The sequence below is a fragment of the Phyllostomus discolor genome, chromosome X (genome assembly GCF_004126475.2).
Source record: "Phyllostomus discolor isolate MPI-MPIP mPhyDis1 chromosome X, mPhyDis1.pri.v3, whole genome shotgun sequence".
Classification (NCBI taxonomy): domain Eukaryota; kingdom Metazoa; phylum Chordata; class Mammalia; order Chiroptera; family Phyllostomidae; genus Phyllostomus; species Phyllostomus discolor.
Window position 1 is genome coordinate 21,871,954 of NC_050198.1, and position 16,621 is coordinate 21,888,574.

Here is a 16,621-nt window from a genome sequence, read left to right on the forward strand (position 1 = left end):
TTTTACTTTTCTGGTTTCCAGTGTTTCCTTGGCTTGTGTTTCTTGATGTGAGAAAGAAAATGAAACAACTTTGAAATCGTATCTGATGAATCCCTTTACTGAGTAGAAGATAAACATTACTACAGCAACCCACCTCCCATTCTTCATTGCCCAGCATAATCATGGTCAGGGAGCATCAAGAAAACCAGATGGAAGGGACTTGCTCATTCTGCACCAGCACAACATGTGTCTATTTAGAGACTAATTTTAAAAAATAACAAACCTGGCCACACTGGCTAAGAGAACTCCCCAGTGGGAGTTGCAAATTTACACCTGTTTTTCCTATACATGACATATTGGAAGAGAACTTCCAATTGTTGCTACTTCTCTTTTCTGGGGAATCGGATCACTTAAATGATGTTGTGCAATGTTCTTGCCTGGTTTTCCCTCTTGCTTCCTTGCATGTCTTTGGGAACTTAAGCTCTTCCAGTCTAACTTCTCACTCTTCCCAAGAGAAATTCTTTGCTGCAACCAAACTCTCTGTTCTCATAATCCCTTGCTATTTCCCGTTTGTTTCCACAGACCAGCAGCGGCATCACCTGGGAACTTGTTAGAAATGTAGAATCCTAGACCCACCCAAGACCTAGTAAATCAGAATCTGCATTTTAACTAGGTGACTTGTGTGCACATTGCAGTTTGAGAAGCATTGCCCTCATACACAGGGTTTTCTCCATTATCCCACAGCTTCAAATGCCCTCTCTCCCCCTACTTTCATTTACCCACTCCATACTTGTCCTTCAATGCACAGCTCATATCCCTCTCCCTCGATGAAGCCCCCCGTATTTACTCTCTCCACCTTACACCTGTGATTTTAGAATTTAAATGCTGAATGTTTCATTATCTGTATGGTTCAGATGTTAACTTAGTCTAATTATTAAGATTACATTTTCCCTTAAAGTGTCTGGTGCAGGCTTTGCACCTAATATGAAATGTTTGACTCATCAAAATCTGTTCCCTGTTTAAAAGCTTTCCCTTAGCCCTACCTTCTTTCTTTAAGCTTCTGACTCACAGCAGCTCCCCTCAGCTTTTGTCTTCTCAACACCTGAAGTAACTCTTGACCTGCTCCAGAGATTTCCTGAAACCTCACTCTTCCCTCTAAGTTAGTGGGTTCCAACCCAAGCACAGCCTCAAAGAGGCTTCAAGAGTGAAAATCTAACCAACTGTGAAAATTGACTTTGTACCAAAAAGTTTCCCCAAGTTTTTAATTTGAAATTATCTGGAAATATTTTATTGTATTTTCCCATTATCATTTAGTCCCTTATAACCCCACCCCCACAATCACCACCTTGTTGTCCATGTCCATAAGTTCTTTTTCCTTTTTCCTCAATCCCTCCATGCCCTCCCCTCCCCTCCTTAGCTGTCATCCTATTCTCTGTCTATGTATCTGTCTCTATTTTGCTAGTTAGTTCAGTTTGTTCATTAGATTCCACATGTGAGTGAAATCATATTGTATTTGTCTTTCTCTGCCTGGCTTATTTCACTTAACATAATACTCTCCAGACCCATCTATACTGTTGGACTGAGAATTTTTAAAAATAAATTTGCTTCAGAGGGTGGGATTTGTTTTCTGGTCTACCATGGTACCCACGGAAAACTCAGGTTTGTCTCTGGTTTTCCTGTGGGACATACCATGTACTGGTATAACTTTTACTGGCCCCAGACCCCCAGGCAGTTGACACATCTTTGAGGCTACCATCTGTCCAGGCAGGAGAGGGACACACATCCTAACTACTTATGGATCCCTAAACCTATCAGGGGGGTTACAGGATCTCTTCTAAGGTTTGGCAAAGGGGGTGTAGCAGGAACTCCACACTGACTTTAAACTTCCTGGCGGCTATATGTGTATACTTAAGTCTATTGGTTTTTAAATTAATTTTGTTAGAGCGACATTGGTTAAAAATATATAGGTTTCAAGTGTACAATTCTATGATACATCATTTGTATATTGTATTGTGTGTTCATAATCGAAAGGAAAATCTCCTTTTTTCAGCATATATTTGGCCCCCTTTACCACCTCCTCCCACCCCCTTCCCTCTGGTAACCTCCACACTGTTGTCTGTATCTGTGAGTATTTTTCTGTCTTGATTGTTCATTTGTTACTTTCAGTTTTATATCTCACATATGAGTGGTATCATATGGCTCTTGACTTTTTCTGTTTGACCTATTTTGCTTAGCATGACATTCTCAAGATCCATTTATGTTTTTGCAAAAGGCAGTGTTTTAGCTTTTCTTATGACTGAGTGGTATTCCATTGTCTATATGGACCACATCTTCTTTATCCAATCATCTACTGATGGACACTTCAGTTGTTTCTATGTCCTGGCCAGTGTGAATAATGTTGCAGTGAACACTGGGGTGCATATATTTTTGTGAATAAATGTTTTCAATTATTTGTGTAGATGAGCTGGTCAGGGGTTGCTGGATCATATGGTAACTCTATTGTTAATTTTTTAAGAAACTTCTGTATTATTTTGCATGGTAGCTATTCCAGTTTACACTCTAACCAGCAGTGAATGAAGGCTTCTTTTTTCTCCATACCCACTCTAACACTTGCTATTATTTGTCTTGTTAATATACTATCAACTTTAAGTATTGATACTAAAATATGCAGGTTCTAACAACTCAAAAGCCTTTATCCTCAGAGCTGTTATCCTTGGGTATCAAAGGTCATTTTGATGTTCAGGTAGTCAAGAGGCTTGTTTCTGTGAGCAGAAGCCTGTGCTACTACCAGAATGGTAGGATGAAGGATTGGGGTGAAACTAATTGCTGGAGGAAAACACCTAAATTAATGTCAGATTCTTATTCTGTTACTTATGTGTTTGGCATGATAGTGGAGTGACTTTCTGCTATGTATGCAGATGGGCAGTCACATACTCAGGGCATGTTGAACTATTGCTTGGTAATGTTGGTAGTGGTTCCTGTATAACTAGCAAAGACTTCTACTTCCAATGCCCATGGGCAGAACAGTTGCCCTAGAAAGGGGTCTGCAGTGGGGCAAGCCTTTGCTGACCTGGTCCATTCCATTGTTGTAATTAACAAAGGTCATCTCTCCTCAGTATGGAGGTGGTTCAGTAGCAGCATGACCTTCAGTTAGGGTCAAGAAATAAAGCATGGACTTCATTGCTCTCTCAACTCTTCATACTCAGAGCCCAGCCCAACAGGAACATTTCACAGCAAACATTTCTGTTTGAAGATCAGTGAAAGGAATTAGTTAAATGAATGAAACTGTTTAAACCAAACTACCATAGACTTCTTTACTTTGTACTTTTGAGATATCTTAATTTATTTTAATTTAATGTGAAAAGTTTATTTAAAGAACCAAATATGTCCATGGTATCAACACATGCATAGGCCTTATGTGTTCCAGATTCAGGAAAGAGAATTTGGGTTTGTGTTGATAAAGGCCTAATGGGCAGGGAGTTCTCTGTCATCCCCAGTCACTTTTTCCCCACTGGCAATGCCATTTCCTCATTCCCAGGGCCTCAGAGTGTTTCAAAAGCACAAGAAGCCATATTCTTGGAGGTAGTATGTATGTGCGTGAGCATGTTCCTATGTGCTGGGACTGGAAAATGGAGGGGTGTCTATGAAAGCTGACAAATGAGAGACCAAGAACAGGCCCCTTCTCTCACATCTAGTCTTTCTTCTTTCTCTACTGTTTGTTTGTGGGGCATAAGAGCACCCTCTTCCTCAATGTTCCCTTCTACACACTTTTAATGAGCACTATTTTCACTTACTAATCAGTAAACTCAAGGGTAGGTCTTGTCTGTTCCCATAGATAAAGAACTGCATGCCTAACTGGTCTTTATCGTGGAAGCATGGTTTCTCTTTGTTTTTCACAGTGTTTCTGAGAGATAACAGGAAACCACCCACACATGATGCATGACTGAGGAGGTTTTGAAATATAAACTCATTCTCTGTTCTGAGCTGTGGATTAGGGATGGAAAAAATGGGACAGTGCACCACATGTTAACCTAAATTGATTTTTCCTCTGGATTAAAAACAAACAGGTGAACTCTCTCTCTCTCTCTCTCTCACACACACACACACACACACACACACACACACACAGAAAGGGGGAGGGATATGTGATTAAATGTTCAATTGAGGAAACAATATGCCAGTTTTCAATTATCGGTACAATAGTCAAATAAGGAGAATTTTAGTAATCCAAATGAGTACATACTCCCAAAATTTGCTGACCTTTTCCTATCACAAAAACTGCCTCTGTCACATGGATTCAAGACCAATATTGGCAGATAAGACCTAAGTTCAGTTGAAGAGCCAGATATATTCCAAGGAAAATATGAGATGGAACCAGATTAGATTCCTATTAATTTCATGCCATTCAAGGCTTTCTTTCAACAGGTTTTTGACAGTGAGCCAGGATGGAGGGTTTTTGCTGTGAAACTGGTGATGCCAGACATTAATTACAGTAAGATTAAATGTAAGATCAGTTGGTGCCGATAAAGGCCTAAAGAGTAAGATGTTTTTAATACCAAATGAAAACGTTGACAGCAATTTGAATAGATGCAGAGCAGGAAATCATTTAGGAGAAACTTGTTGTTCAACTAAGGAAAGACCTGAGGTTGAGCCCAGAAATATTTCTGGGAATGCATGAGAAGATAAGGTGTTTTAGGCAGAAAGGAAGAGTAAACCCAAGAGACAAAATACACAGGTAATAAAAGGAAAATTTAAGTCAAAAGCCATGACATAATTGTTTTTGAGCAACCAGTTGGAAACTAAGAAGACAGTAAAGTCTTTGTGAAGCTGAGCAGTGTTTTATTGTCTGTGCACCATGCTCTGCATTACTGTTTCTTTTCACCCCAGGCTCATGAACTTTAATTGCTCTATTGTAGACTTTTGTCTATTTCTCATCTCCAGTGCTGGATAGTAAGTTTCCTGTAGGGAAAAAATGTGTCCCAGGCTTTCTAGAAATTCCTCCACAGTGTGTGACATAGGGCCTTACTGGAATAGTAGCTCAGTAAATGTTAATTTGCAGAATTTATTAATGATCAGCTTTCTCCTTATGTAATGATTTTTTTTCCAAATTAAGTGCTAGATTTCAGGAGGCTAAAACCTGGATTATATTTTACCCTTCTAATGGATAAACCAGAGGACCAAGTTATGAGTTAAGAAGCCATTAGTACTTCATTTCAAAAGGAATTAGTGAGTTCAGTGGCAGATAACAGGTAGGAAAATTGGATGCCTTAGTAGAGAAGGCCAAAACTAATGAATTTTTAACTTGATCTCAGATTCAATCAGGCCAAGGCTGGACTTTAGGTGATTTGTGTGTGTGTTTCTCTGACTGGTTCTTTTCTTGTGCAGGTCTGTCTTTTGGGAAGATTGACTTTATGAGAGCAGAGCTCTTGTCTATTTCATTCACTATTGTATCTCCAGCATCTATAGCAGACTTTCCTGGCATACAGTAGAGACTTAAGAAATAATTGTGGAAGGAAAGGAAAGAAGGATGGAGAAGTGAATTTAGAGAAGGAATAAAGGAAAGAGGGGAGAGAGGGCTCTGCTTTTCATGCCAGTAAACATGGCACTTATTTACTCACTCATCAATTACCAAAGGCTCTCTTAGTTTCTGTGTTAGGAACCAAGGGTGCCAAAATGATGAGATGCCATGGTCTTTGTCCTCAAATAACTGATTGTTTAGTAGAGAAAATCATAATACACGAGGTTGTAAGTGCTACACCAAGGAGTTGTGGTGGTACAGGGGTGTGATAAAAGGATCATCTGATCTACCCAGAGGAGGAGTAGGAGGCAGAAAACATCACAAACCTGAGCATAATCCTAATAAATTCAGTAATCCTTTGCAGGCTTCAGAACATTTTAATCTCTGCAGTCCTAAAAATGACAGTGGATAGATTGAATAAAATACTGACAAATGCAGATCATTGAATTTTAGCCATTCTCTATTCAGAATCATTTTGATAGTAAACATGATTTTGCCTTTGTACTTGTTGGACTTTAGTTTCATTCAGGAACGCCAAAGACTACAAGTGAGTCTATCATGCAGCAGCTTGTCATGGAATTGTGGTTTTGTGAGCACCATCGAAATGACACAAATTGAAGACCCATTGTCTGGGCCAGACCAGCACTGTACACCAGGAGTAACAGCTCTGTTAAGCATGATCAATTAGGACCAGCGTTTGTTCTTTTCTGAACAATTCCTTGTTCCTATGACAAGGATTAATGATATGACAACTGTAATGTGGACTTTGCATTTTATAAAAGCCTGTAGTAGTAAAGGCATGTATTTCCCATTAAAACAGAACATTTTCTGAAGAAGGCAGAGAAATGACAAGGAGAGAATCAGTGGTTTAAAAAAAATTATGGTTGGTGAAACTTATTTACACCTAGGAAAAGGATTTATGCCGATGGACTTTTTAAGCAAGAAAACCCAGTGTCCTAGGAAAACAGATCCTGATTTGACTTCTGCTTCTTGATTTCCTTACTCAGGTGCTGACTCCAGCACAGATCAAATCAATTTGCCAAGCAATTCTTGACTCCGGGAAGCAGTATGCCATGAAAAAGAGGAAACCATTTCCCCTGATGTATTCTTACTATGGAACTGAATATTTGGGTGAGTGAAGGTGTTGGTGAAGGATGAAGGGAATTTCTAATATCAGCATTGACTACAGACTGGAAGATTTGTTTTTGAAATAGGTCATCACTATTCATTTAACTAGAAGTGCATTAAAATACCATTAAATATTGATAGATAATACAAATTACAATTTAATATTTATTTCCACAGTATACCTGATAGAAATGTAGCTATTTTCACAATTACTTTGCTCACTCTAAATTTTGAGTTCATTGGCCCAATTTCGCTTAGTTTGTGAACAGTTTACACACTCATTATTAGTAGTGTGCCTGCAAAGGGAAATAGGATTTGACTACTAACATTCTAAAGTTTTAATATTAGTGGATCAATAACAGAGTGCTGAATAAAACAATAGTGACTTTTGAGCTATGAGGCATACAAAGTGTAAATTAATTACTCCCCTTACCTCTGAGCATGATTTGCAAGGCCCTTTATAGATTACCTGCCTCCTTCTCTGAACTAAACTTTATCTCCTCTCCTGGATGGTTCTGTCCAGCACAGTCTCCTATAAGCAAATGTTCTCATATCTTTGTAATCTTTGAGCCTGTTCTTTTTGCCTCAAATGTCTGGCTTCCCCCAACCCCTTCATCTATCTGTAATACTTATACCCAGACTTCAAGACTCTGCTTAAACATCATTAGATCTAATGAGAAATTTTGTGCTTTGGAAAAATGGGTTTATTGAATGCTCTCTGGAGAAATGTTCACATGGTTCAGGTTTTGCCCTGAAACAAAATTGGGTCATGTCCTGTTACCCTGCCACAAGCCTATCGGAGCACTTATCACATTGGACTGTATTAGTAGCTTACCTGTCCAAGTGCTTTAATGGGCTCTGTGCACCTTCCAGATAAAGCCTTTATCTCATTTATCTTAGTGATCTTTGGATCTTTAGCAAGAGCCTAAAAATAATGAGAGTACACAAATGAATGAATGAATGGCTCATGAACAATGAGCTTATAGACAAGCATTTCCCTGAGAGTTTTCTCAAAGAAATTTTAAGTTCCTGTCTAAGTTTTCTTGGAATCAGACCTTTTTTTGCTAATATTTTTATTTTATTTTTTCCACATTTTTATTGTTGTTCAAGTACAGTTGTCTCCATTTCCCCCCACCAGTCCCCTCCATCCCAGCCATCCCCACCTCCCACCCTCCATCCTACACCCCTTTGGCTTTATCAGTGGGTCCTTTATACATCTTCATTGACAACCCTCCCCCTTTCCCCCCCATTATCCACTCCCTGTCTGGTTGCTGTCAGTTTGTTCTTTATTTCAGTGTCTCTGGTTATATTTTGCTTGCTTGTCTGTTTTGCAGGCCAGCACTGAATCCACTGAACCACACCAGCCAGGGCTTAGAATCAGACCTTAAGAGAAAGTATAAATGGTTTATTTAGGAGATGATCTGAGAAAGTGTTGATAGAAGAATGAACAATTGAGTTAGGGTAGAGAAAGAAGTTAATAGAGGATGTAGTAATTAGCAATTGTGAATAGTTGAGACTCAGTTCCACTGGAGATTCTTAGAGATTGTATAGAACATGTGTCAGAATTGTCCCACTGAAGGGGTAAGGAAGCTGGGGTATTCATTCACCAAATCCCTGCTTCCATCAATAAAGAAGGATTTTTCTGTTTGTTCACTGATCTATCTTCAGCCTCTAACAGTATCTGGCACATGGTAGGTGTTTAATTCTTATGTGTTGAATGAATGTATGAATGAATGAATAAATGTTTAGAATGCGGAGAATAAATTATTTTCTAGCACTTTAAGTGCATTTCCATAGAAGCTATCAATATGGTAATTACAAGTTTTCAAAAAATATTCCTTTTAAACAGGGGTTGATTACTAAGCTTTTTAAAATAAAGGAATAAATAATACATATTTTAGGTTTCTTGGTCCCTGTGGTTTCTATTGCATAAACAACTCTGCCATTGTAGCACAAAAGCAGCCATAGACAATAGACTAATGAATGAGTAAGGTTGTGTTTCAATAAATCTTTATTTACAAAACAGGCAGTGAGCCAAATTTGGTCTTAATTTGGTTCTGATTTGCCCACCCCTGTTCTGACCTATGTTCTCCAGAAGCCTAGTTCTCTGGCAGGTCAACTATTACATCACTGTGTGCTTCCAAGTAATATTGCCATTCTTCTTATTTATGCTATGATTGTCTTTTCACTAAATTAAACTGGCTCTCTTCCCAATTGTGTGAATTAATTATGCTTTGTTTGTCAATATAGGAGCAGCTCATGGCCTGTCATCCATTCTCCAGATGCTTCTTTCTTACTATGAGCACATCAAGCCCTCAGATCAGGAGCTGGTATGGCAGAGTGTGGACTTCCTCATGGAACAGGAACAGAACTGCAACTGGCCGCCTGAGCTTGGCGAGGCCATTGAGAGAGAGAATGAGCTGGTGCACTGGTGCCATGGCGCCCCAGGTATCACACTCATTATTATATGAAAACACTGCCTTTCATCAGGCTTAGCCAAAGAAAGGTACCTTTTCTGAGAAGTGAGAGTACTTCTCATATCATTACTACATGAGATAAAAAGGTCAATATGAAAAAATTTTAAAGATTTTATTTATTTTTAGATGGAGGGGGCAGGAGGGAGAAAGAGAGGGAGAGAAACATCAATATGTGGTTGCCTCTCATGTGCCCCCTAGTGGGGACCTGGCCTGCAACCCAGGCATGTGCCCTGACTGGGAATTGAACCAGCAACTCTTTGGTTCACAGACTTGCACTCAATCTGCTGAGCCACCCCAGCCAAGGCCAAAATCTGTGTTTTAATAAGATCCCTGGGTGATTGGTATGCACCTTAAAGTTTGAGATGCACTGTTCTAGAATTCTTTTTTAAATGAGGATTTCCATCATCACCTAATAAAAAAAATCTAGAGAACAGAAGCCATCTGCACTGAACTTTCTGTAATTGAGCCTAGAAACCTATCAGATCTCATCTTTTTCTTTTTTAAAACCTCATTACACTGCTAATTAGGTCTTCAAAGAAGGGGAAAGTTAAATTAAAATAAATCAATTAATTTTGTTTGAATGGCCAGGTGAAAGATTTAAAATACCAAAATAACACAAAATTTTTGGATTAGGAATGGATTTAATTTTTCAAGGCTATGCCTCAATGCTATAAGCATAGCTATAAAACATATTTTTCTTTAGTTTGTTACCAGGTTTGTATTATTTCCCTCCCCCTCTTTACCTAATTAATGTTCTTTAATTGAACTATAATTTTATTTTTCCCTTGGTACAGTTTGAGTTGATTAACAATACAAGCTTTATTACATTGGTCATTTTTCTCTCTGCCTGACAAATTTACCTAAGGAAGGGACTTCAGAGGCTCCTATGTGTGCTTGTACCAGTGCCAGAACATTGTACATTATGTTTAGGCTAATTCCATCAGTTATAATTTGAGCTTATTTCTTATTGCTTTGAATGTTTGGAGAAAAACAAGTTATTTACCATTCTGGAAATGATAGCTCTTCATTATATGCTCAACAATCCCATTTCACATTCTCTTTCATCATTTTCAGTGATGATCTCTGGATATCCTTCAAGCACATAAGGATCCTTGAATCTTACAGATTTCCCAGGTTAAATACAGAATATTTTAAAAGGACTCAGTTGCACCAGTAACAGCCCTGTAAAGAAATGGAAGATAATCTACTAAAATGAGTGGGTCAGTTAATTGATGTGGATGTCTTAAAGGGCACTTATTCCATCCTTTTTTGTACCCCATACTCCATCTGTCTTCATAAATCACATACCATAACAATACAGCAAAGGATTCATCACCTTGGGAACTTTATCCTCATGTATCATTCATGTTCAGTATCTTGGTAAGATTAAACATAAGTTGCAAAGAAAAATCATTCAACCCATGTCTTCACTGGACTACCAAAAATAAAGCAATTTACAAATGAATAAGGAACCAAATGGGGCCCATTATTTTTGCCAATCTGCATTCCCACCTCAAGGGTATTGGTCTTTTAAGAGATCTGCTAGAAACAGCATCAAGTATGATTATAAGTCTGATAAGTGCAGGTCAAAGATCATCATGATTTCTCTGAAGGTAACAGTAAACTCTCAAAAATTGTAAACAGAAGATGGTCTAGAAAAATGATTTTTACTTTTTGAGGAAAATATGTTTTGAGAGTAGATTTATGAACAGTGCAGATGGTTTGGGACAGCAGATTGATTCTGTTATTAAAAACCTGCCACAGACAATCTACTTGTAGAACTTCATCAATGATACTTTATTTCCTCCTATAATTGTTTCCTATTGACTTTCCTTCAACCCACCTCTACAGGTGATCACCTTTAGTAGTTTTCATTTATTCAGTGTAGAAATAGTTCTTAACTCTAAGTTAAAATAATAACACTGGATTCTATTTGTAGCTCTGATAGTAACCACTTATGTGACCTTGAAAAAACCGCTTTGTTTATTTTGTCTTTATTTCTTCATTTTTGAAATGAGCCCATTGAGATTGAATAGTGAAACTCAATATTTTTACCACCAGAGACTCCCTTTTATTCTGTGCACCTCTGTGCAGAGATATCCCATCTCTGAGGGATATACCCCAAGAGCTTTGCAGACACACTCATATATAAATACCCAGTGTGTTGTATAGTTTTTATCACTAAATGCAAGGAAGTATAGCAGGCAGACTCATATGACCTCATCATAGCCTTAATGATTCTAAAATACAGGACAAAAGTAATTTAAAAGTCATTAAAACAAATGCTATAGCTAAAATAAAGTTTAGATTGCATTATGTTACATCATTGCTGTGGTAACACTGCATTTCCTTTCCTCTGTGTGAAACACAGGTGTGGCTGTTTTTTTTTAATAATTTCACAAGGGGTCCTGGGTAGGTAACTGAATTGAAAACAACAAGGGCCTGTGCAGCACAGGTGTCATTGTCACTCAGCTTTGTAGTCCACACTGTGCAGTACACGCCTCTGTAAAATTACTGATCCAAGAATGGACCTGCCTGGTGATCCCCAGAATGTTGAAATTGTATATGCCAAGTCTGGCTGTCTCAAGGCTCTGCTTCACTGCACATTTTCAAAGACTTAGTCTCTCAAACGTTAGTTCTTAAGTAATAATTTCTTTCTCCAGTTGTCATTGTCAGAGGCATATATCATTGCTGACTCGGGTTTCTTATCATCAATACACCTTAGCATTCCCATGGTGAAATGACCTAATTCTCATCAGAAGCAAAGAAATCCAACATGCCTTCCTTTTAAAGTCTTATTGTGGATTTCATTAGGTGGGATTAGGAGACAATAGGTTTAGAAGTTTTTCAAGGTCCCTTCCATTTACCATTCTGTGATCCCGGCTGCAAGAAGAGACCCTTTCTCGCCCGGGGTTAGTGGTCTATAGCAATTGGATCATCTTAGCCCTTCTTCTTTCCCCATGTCTTATCTCTGCTCAGTGATGGCCTATGCTGGGTTGAGAAATGAGACATTATAGGGTCAGCAGACATTTGGGAACCCCTTGCCATGTGTGAAACACCATGCCACAAACTCAGGGAGCCAAAATGAACAAGATAGAGATCCCACCCTTGAGTAGTTTTCACTATACTAGGGGAGGCAGACATGTACACAGAGAATTTTAATGTGATAACTGTTAAGTGCTGAGGTTTATATAGAGAATTATGGGAGCTCAGAGGAAGGATTCTTGGTTTTCCTCCAGGTTTAGGGAAGGGTTCCTGAAGGAGGTGATATTTGAGGGAAGTTGTCCAGACCAAGAAAGGTGGGAGATTTATTCCAGTAAAAGTCAGTCAGAGGCATGGGATCCATAGTGAAGGAAGGGGATCTGGGCAGTTTGGTTTCACCAAAGTGGAAAGCTTTAGGTAGGGAATAGAGGGAAAAATTGCAGAACAAATAGGACCTGGGCCACAAAGGGTTTTCTGTGTCTCACCTGGAGACTGGCTTCACCTGGCTTTTGAGTGGAAACTAAGAGGCACAGATTATGCCACAGCATTGGTTCATCTTGAGGCAGGGGGCTGACCTTTTGTACCCCTGTGCCAGTCATTGGCTGAAATCTGCTGGGGGTTGGGCATCTAGCCTAATTCCCATTTGGCTGAGGGCAAATATCCCAAGAAGAGGGTAGCTATGAACTTTGTTAGCAGCCAGGTCATAGCAAATGGGAGATGGGGCACCTGCCAGCAAGGTTAGGGTGATTCGGCAGAGCATGAAGGCCTTTCAGTTCACCTAGCTAGTTCTTCCTCATTCTTCAATACTCAGACTAGATGGTGTCACTCACCCTTGTGGGCCTTTCCTGCCTCTAAGTGTGGGTTAGGAGCTTTCCTGTGTGCTTCTTCATACCCTAATTACCCCCTCACATAGCCTAATTAATACCTCCAATTAGGTTGTAAACACTATGAAGGCAGGGACTTTTTAAAACCTTGGCACCTACTGGTGTGCCTGGCATATAGTAAGTATTCAATTAATATCTAAATAATCACCAAATTCTGTCAACAATCTCTTTCATTAGCCTCTTTGCCCTCTTTTTGCCACATGATTGGTTCACAGCTATCCCATTGCCCTTCTTTTTTTTTTTTTATTTCAATCATTGTTCAAGTACAGTTTTCTGCCCCCTACTCCCGTTTCAGCCCCTCCACCCAACCCTCCCCCCTTCCCCCCATTACCCCCCACCCTTAGTTTTTGTCCATGTGTCCTCCAAATTTGTTGCTGTAATCCCTACCCATTCCCCCCTGAAATTCCCTCTTCTCTCCCCTCTGGCCACTGTCAGACTATCCCCTATTTCAGTGTCTTTGGTTATATTTTGCTAGTTTTTTGTTTTGTTTTGTTTTGTTGTTTAGATTCCTGTTAAAGGTGATATCATGTGGTATTTGTCTTTCACTGCCTGGCTTGTTTCACTTAGCATAATGCTTTCCAGCTCCATCCATGCTGTTGCAAAGGGTATGAGCTCCTTCTTTCTTTCCGCTGCATAGAATTCCATTGTGTAAATGTACCATAGTTTTTTGATCCATTCATTTACTGATGGGCATCTAGGTTGCTTCCAGCACCTAGCTATTGTAAATGGTGCTGCTATGAACATCGGGGTGCAAAGGTTCTTTTGTATTGGTGTTTTAGTGTTCTTAGGATAGAGTCCCAGCAATGGAATTGCTGGGTCAAAAGGCAGATCCATTTTTAGTTTTCTGAGGAAGTTCCAAACTGCTTTCCATAATGGTTGTACCAGTCTGCAGTCCCACCAACAGTGCACTAGGGACCCCGTTTCTCCACATCCTCTCCAACACTTGTTATTTGTTGCTTTGTTTATGATGGCCATTCTGACTGGTGTGAAGTGGTATCTCATTGTGGTTTTAATTTGCATCTCTCTGATGGCTAGCGATATTGAACATCGCTTCATGTGTCTTTGGATTTTCTGTATGTCCTCCTTGGAGAATTGTCTGTTCAAGTCCTTTGCCCATTTTTTAATTGGGTTACTTGTCTTCTTAGAGTGGAGTCACGTAAGTTCTTTATATATTTTGGAGATTAAACCCTTGTCTGAGGTATCATTAGCAAATATGTTTTCCCATACAGTTGGTTCTCTTTTAATTTTGATACTGTTTTCCTTAGCTGTGCAAAAGCTTTTAATTTTGATGAGGTCCCATTTGTTTATTCTTTCCTTTATGTCCCTTGCTCTAGGAGACAAGTCAGTAAAAAAGTTTCTGCATGAAATATCTGAGATTTTCCTACCTACGTTCTCTTCTAGGACTTTAATGGTGTCACGCTTTATATTTAAGTCTTTTATCCACCTTGAATCTATTTTTGTATAAGGTGTAAGTTGGTGCTCGAGTTTCATTTTTTTGCACGTAGCTGTCCAGTTCTCCCAACACCATTTGTTGAAGAGGCTATTTTTATTCCATTTTATGTTGCTGCTTCCTTTGTCAAATATTAATTGACTGTAGAGGCTTGGGTTTATTTCTGGGCTCTCTGTTCTGTTCCATTGGTCCATGTGCCTGTTTTTATGCCAGTACCAGGCTGTTTTGATTACAGTGGCCTTGTAGTATAGTTTAATGTCAGGTATTGTGATTCCTCCTACTTTACTCTTCTTTCTCAAAATTGCAGCAGCTATTCGGGGTCGTTTATGGTTCCATATAAATTGTTGAAGTGTTTGTTCTATGTCTGTGAAATATGCCATTGGTACTTTAATCGGTATTGCATTGAGTGTGTAGATTGCTTTTGGTAGTATGGACATTTTAATGATATTAATTCTTCCAATCCATGAACACGGTATATGTTTCCATTTGTTTGTGTCTTCCTTGATTTCTCTCCTCAGTGTTATGTAGTTTTCTGAATACAGGTCTTTTACCTCTTTGGTTAGGTTTATTCCTAGGTATTTTATTTTCCTTTTTGCTATTTCAAATGGGATTTTTTTCTTGATTTCTGCTTCTGCTGTTTCATTGTTGGTGTACAGAAATGCCTTTGATTTCTGGATATTGACTTTGTATCCCGCTGTTTTACCAAATTCATTTATTAGGTCAAGCAGTTTTTTGGTGGAGTCTATAGGATTTTCTATGTACACTATCATGTCATCTGCAAACAGTGACAGTTTTGTTTCCTCCTTTCCGATTTGGATTCCTTTTATTTCTTTTTCTTGTCTGATTGCTGTGGCTAGAACCTCCAGTACTATATTGAATAGAAGTGGTGAAAGTGGACATCCTTGTCTTGTTCCTGTTCTTAGTGGAAAAGATTTTAATTTTTGCCCATTGAGTATAATGTTGGCTGTAGGTTTCTCATATATGGCCTTTATTATGTTGAGGAATGCTCCCTCTATTCCCACTTTACTGAGTGTTTTTATCATAATTGGGTGCTGTACCTTATCAAATGCTTTTTCTGCATCTATCGATATGATCATGTGGTTTTTGTCTTTGCTTTTGTTTATGTGATGTATTACATTTACTGATTTGCGTATATTGTACCATCCTTGCATACCTGGAATGAATCCAACTTGGTCATGGTGTATGATCTTCTTAATGTACTGTTGGATGCGGTTTGCCAGTATCTTGTTGAGGATTTTAGCGTCAATGTTCATCAGCGATATTGGCCTGTAGTTTTCTTTCTTTGTTGTGTCTTTATCTGGTTTTGGGATTAAGATGATGTTGGCCTCATAAAAAGAGTTTGGTAGTCTTCCATCTTTTTGGATTTTTTGAAATAGTCTGTGAAGGATAGGTGTTAGTTCTTCCTTAAATGCTTTGTAGAATTCTCCTGTGAAACCATCTGGTCCAGGGCTTTTGTGTGTTGGGAGTTTTTGGATTACTGCTTCGATTTCTTTTGCTGTTATTGGTTTGTTGAGGCTTTCTGCTTCCATTTCATTGAGTTTTGGAAGGTTATATTTTTCTAGAAATTTGCCCATTTCATCTAGGTTTTCAAATTTCTTGGCATACAGCTCTTTGTAGTAATTTGTTACAATCCTTTGTATTTCTGTGGTATCTGTTGTAATCTCTCCTCTTTCATTTCTGATTGTGTTTATTTGGGTTTTCTCTCTTTTTTTCTTGATGAGTCTGCTTAAAGGCTTGTCGATTTTGTTTATCTTTTCAAAGAACCAACTCTTGGATTCATTGATCTTTAGATTGTGCTTTTAGCCTCTATGTCATTTAATTCTGCTCTGATCTTGGTTATTTCCTTCCTTCTGCTTGCTCTGGGCTGTCTTTGTTGTTGTTCCTCGAGTTCTTGTAGACGTAGGGTTAGGTTGTTTGTTTGAAATGTTTCTAACTTTTTTAGGTGGGCCTGTATCGCTATGATCTTCCCTCTCAGGACTGCCTTGGCTGTGTCCCATAAGTTTTGGGTTGTTGTGAGTTCGTTTTCATTTGTTTCCAAAAACCGTTTGATTTCTTCCCTAATATCATTCTTGACCCATTCATTGTTTAATAGCATGCTGTTTAATCTCCACGAATTTGAGTGTTTTGGGTTTTTTTCCTTGTGGTTGGTTTCTAGTTTCAGTCCCTTGTGATCCGAGAAATT

At 38.8% G+C, this 16,621-nt stretch overlaps 1 protein-coding gene across 1 annotated transcript in view; it reads left to right on the top strand.

Moving 5' to 3' along the window:
- The window catches only part of LANCL3 (LanC like 3), a 118,971-nt gene that overhangs the window by 87,233 nt on the left and 15,117 nt on the right, over positions 1-16,621 (top strand). The window contains exons 2-3 of the mRNA XM_028523332.2: positions 6,505-6,628; positions 8,876-9,073. Coding sequence (XP_028379133.1) covers positions 6,505-6,628; positions 8,876-9,073 — 322 coding nt within the window. The remainder of the gene's footprint in view (positions 1-6,504; positions 6,629-8,875; positions 9,074-16,621) is intronic.